We start from the raw sequence: 2,151 nt of genomic DNA, 5'->3' as shown, positions 1-2,151 counted from the left end.
GGGTAAATATTTAAAATCCCTTCGATTTGTGGCTACTTTGTCAAACCGCTGGGCGATCCGGTACTCTCTATTGATGCGAGCCAGTATCTTAATCCAGTGCATTTCCCTGTAAATAGCTTTATGCATGAGAAAAGAACGGGATCCCCCACCGGGCGCGCGGATCACTCCTTCAGAATTAAGACGCGGCGATGGCTATTTGGATTTTCTACATTTATTTCCTTTGGATAGCGCGCAAAAGACACGCAAACTTAACGTCTATAGATTTGCCTCTCTATATTAATCGACCGTCCTAACAATCAGTTACCTCGTGGATGCCACTAGATTTAAGTCTCAAGTGCCGCATTAATTACACAGAAATAAACGGAGTCGTTATCGTCTTAATAAAAACCATCTCAAAAAGTCTATGAAGAAATCGAACAGCGTCTTCCAGTCCAAACGTGCTGTCCGGGATCCAAGTCTGGCGAGGCCAAAAACGCAAGCCTTCTAACTAAGTACGCGTAGCACATTTTCTGATTTTACCGGTCGAGTCCAAATTCGGCAGGAACAAAAAAAATAGCACGTCGAAGAAATAATTAGCTTTACCACCCTCAGCCTTTATAGACGTTTTACCAAAAACCCAAGGTAGAACTTTGGAAGCAATCTGAGAGTACCAATATTTAAACCCGTTGCCATGGCAACCTGTCAGCGATTGGCTAGCGAGGCGTTAGGACAAGGGAAACGTCATCGAATCTGAATACGGATGCGAGAGGCTCCCGCGAACTGGAACAGAGTGATGCAAAAAGTGTCGGTGAGGTGAGTGGACACACGCAGGTGGATCGAGAGCGCGAAACCGAACCGGGAGGAAAACTTGGAGAAGCCAACTCTCCGCGGCGAAATAGATTTCTTTTCTAATTCCGTGGATTTCTGGACGCCGACAGGTACGATGCGTAACAATCACGTCCGGAGTGTTTACCTCTAGGCGTGGTGGAGACGCGTTCTCGAGACGGAACATTCGCTCTGCTGTTGCCTCCCTCTTCAAGAAGCCAAGACGTTGCTCCGCACCGATTTGTGTGGCCCCGATCCGAGGCGCGGTGCCCGTTTGGGAAGGTCGGCTCTCGGTCCCCTCCAGGGCGGAATGATGGTGCACTGCGCGGGGTGCGAGAGGCCCATTCTCGATCGCTTCCTCTTGAACGTTCTCGACCGCGCGTGGCACGCCAAGTGTGTCCAGTGCTGCGAGTGTAACTGCAACCTGACCGAAAAATGTTTCTCCAGGGACGGAAAGCTCTATTGCAAAATTGACTTTTTCAGGTAAGATCTGAAGCTGCTCGCGTTCTTCCGAAGCCGCCTCACCTCGTCAAACTTCTGGACTAATCCTCATTCGAAGAATGTGTCATGTAGGATTTACCTACCCTTGTTTTCCTCTTATGCGGATGAGGCTCGTTTTGTGGATTAACCTGCCTAAAATGTGTAATGTACTGTTAAACCTTTGATCCTCCGTCGTTCATTAATAGCTTTTGATTGATGAGCCATTCATTGCTTTATTGTATTCACACGCTTTCGGCGTGAGAATTCCTCCCGAAGACCTTTGTGCGGATGATTGTGGGAAAAAATATCTATTAAGTGAAGTAATTGTTTATTACAACCAAAACGCGTTATTATTTTGCGCTCTGTTATTATGTTAAACAAAACTGACTGCTGCGTTCTCTCACGTTTGTTCAGAAATGCAAACGACAATTCCAGCAAACGTGATTCTTTTTAATACACGGGAAACGTATCATTTAAATCCAGCTAAGCTCTAAACCGATAGATAAAATAGCAAAGATAATTTAAATGTGTTAACAATAAATAAACGACTTAATAAAGTGAGCTTTTTTTTTTTAAAAAAATGCATTTATCTCGGTGAAACAGCAACTTAGTTAAATTGCTAAACATAATTGAATTTAAATAAAAAAATAAAAAACATGAATAAAATATGCACTAAATTGCTCAAAGCTTAGAACCCAAACAGAACACCTGTGTTGCGTCCCCTTAATGATATTGTTGCAGTCTAAGAACGGCCCGCTTATTTACTTGTATTAGTCCTTAATACAGCTAAATGTGTTCTGTCAGGTTTTCTTCTAGTTTACATTTCTCTGAGCTATTTAACGTCATCCAGTGTTTAAGCTTTCATAT

General features: G+C 43.6%; 1 protein-coding gene across 1 annotated transcript in view; it reads left to right on the top strand.

The window, feature by feature from the left end:
• The first annotated feature begins 738 nt into the window (after positions 1-738).
• The window catches only part of lhx5 (LIM homeobox 5), a 10,427-nt gene continuing 9,014 nt past the window's right edge, over positions 739-2,151 (top strand). Inside the window, exon 1 of the mRNA XM_043220883.1 lies at positions 739-1,287. Coding sequence (XP_043076818.1) covers positions 1,115-1,287 — 173 coding nt within the window. The 5' untranslated portion in view covers positions 739-1,114. The remainder of the gene's footprint in view (positions 1,288-2,151) is intronic.

This window comes from Puntigrus tetrazona, chromosome 21 (assembly GCF_018831695.1).
Source record: "Puntigrus tetrazona isolate hp1 chromosome 21, ASM1883169v1, whole genome shotgun sequence".
NCBI lineage: Eukaryota > Metazoa > Chordata > Actinopteri > Cypriniformes > Cyprinidae > Puntigrus > Puntigrus tetrazona.
Note: the sequence above shows the minus strand (reverse complement) of the source record. Positions and strands in the feature narration are given on the sequence as shown.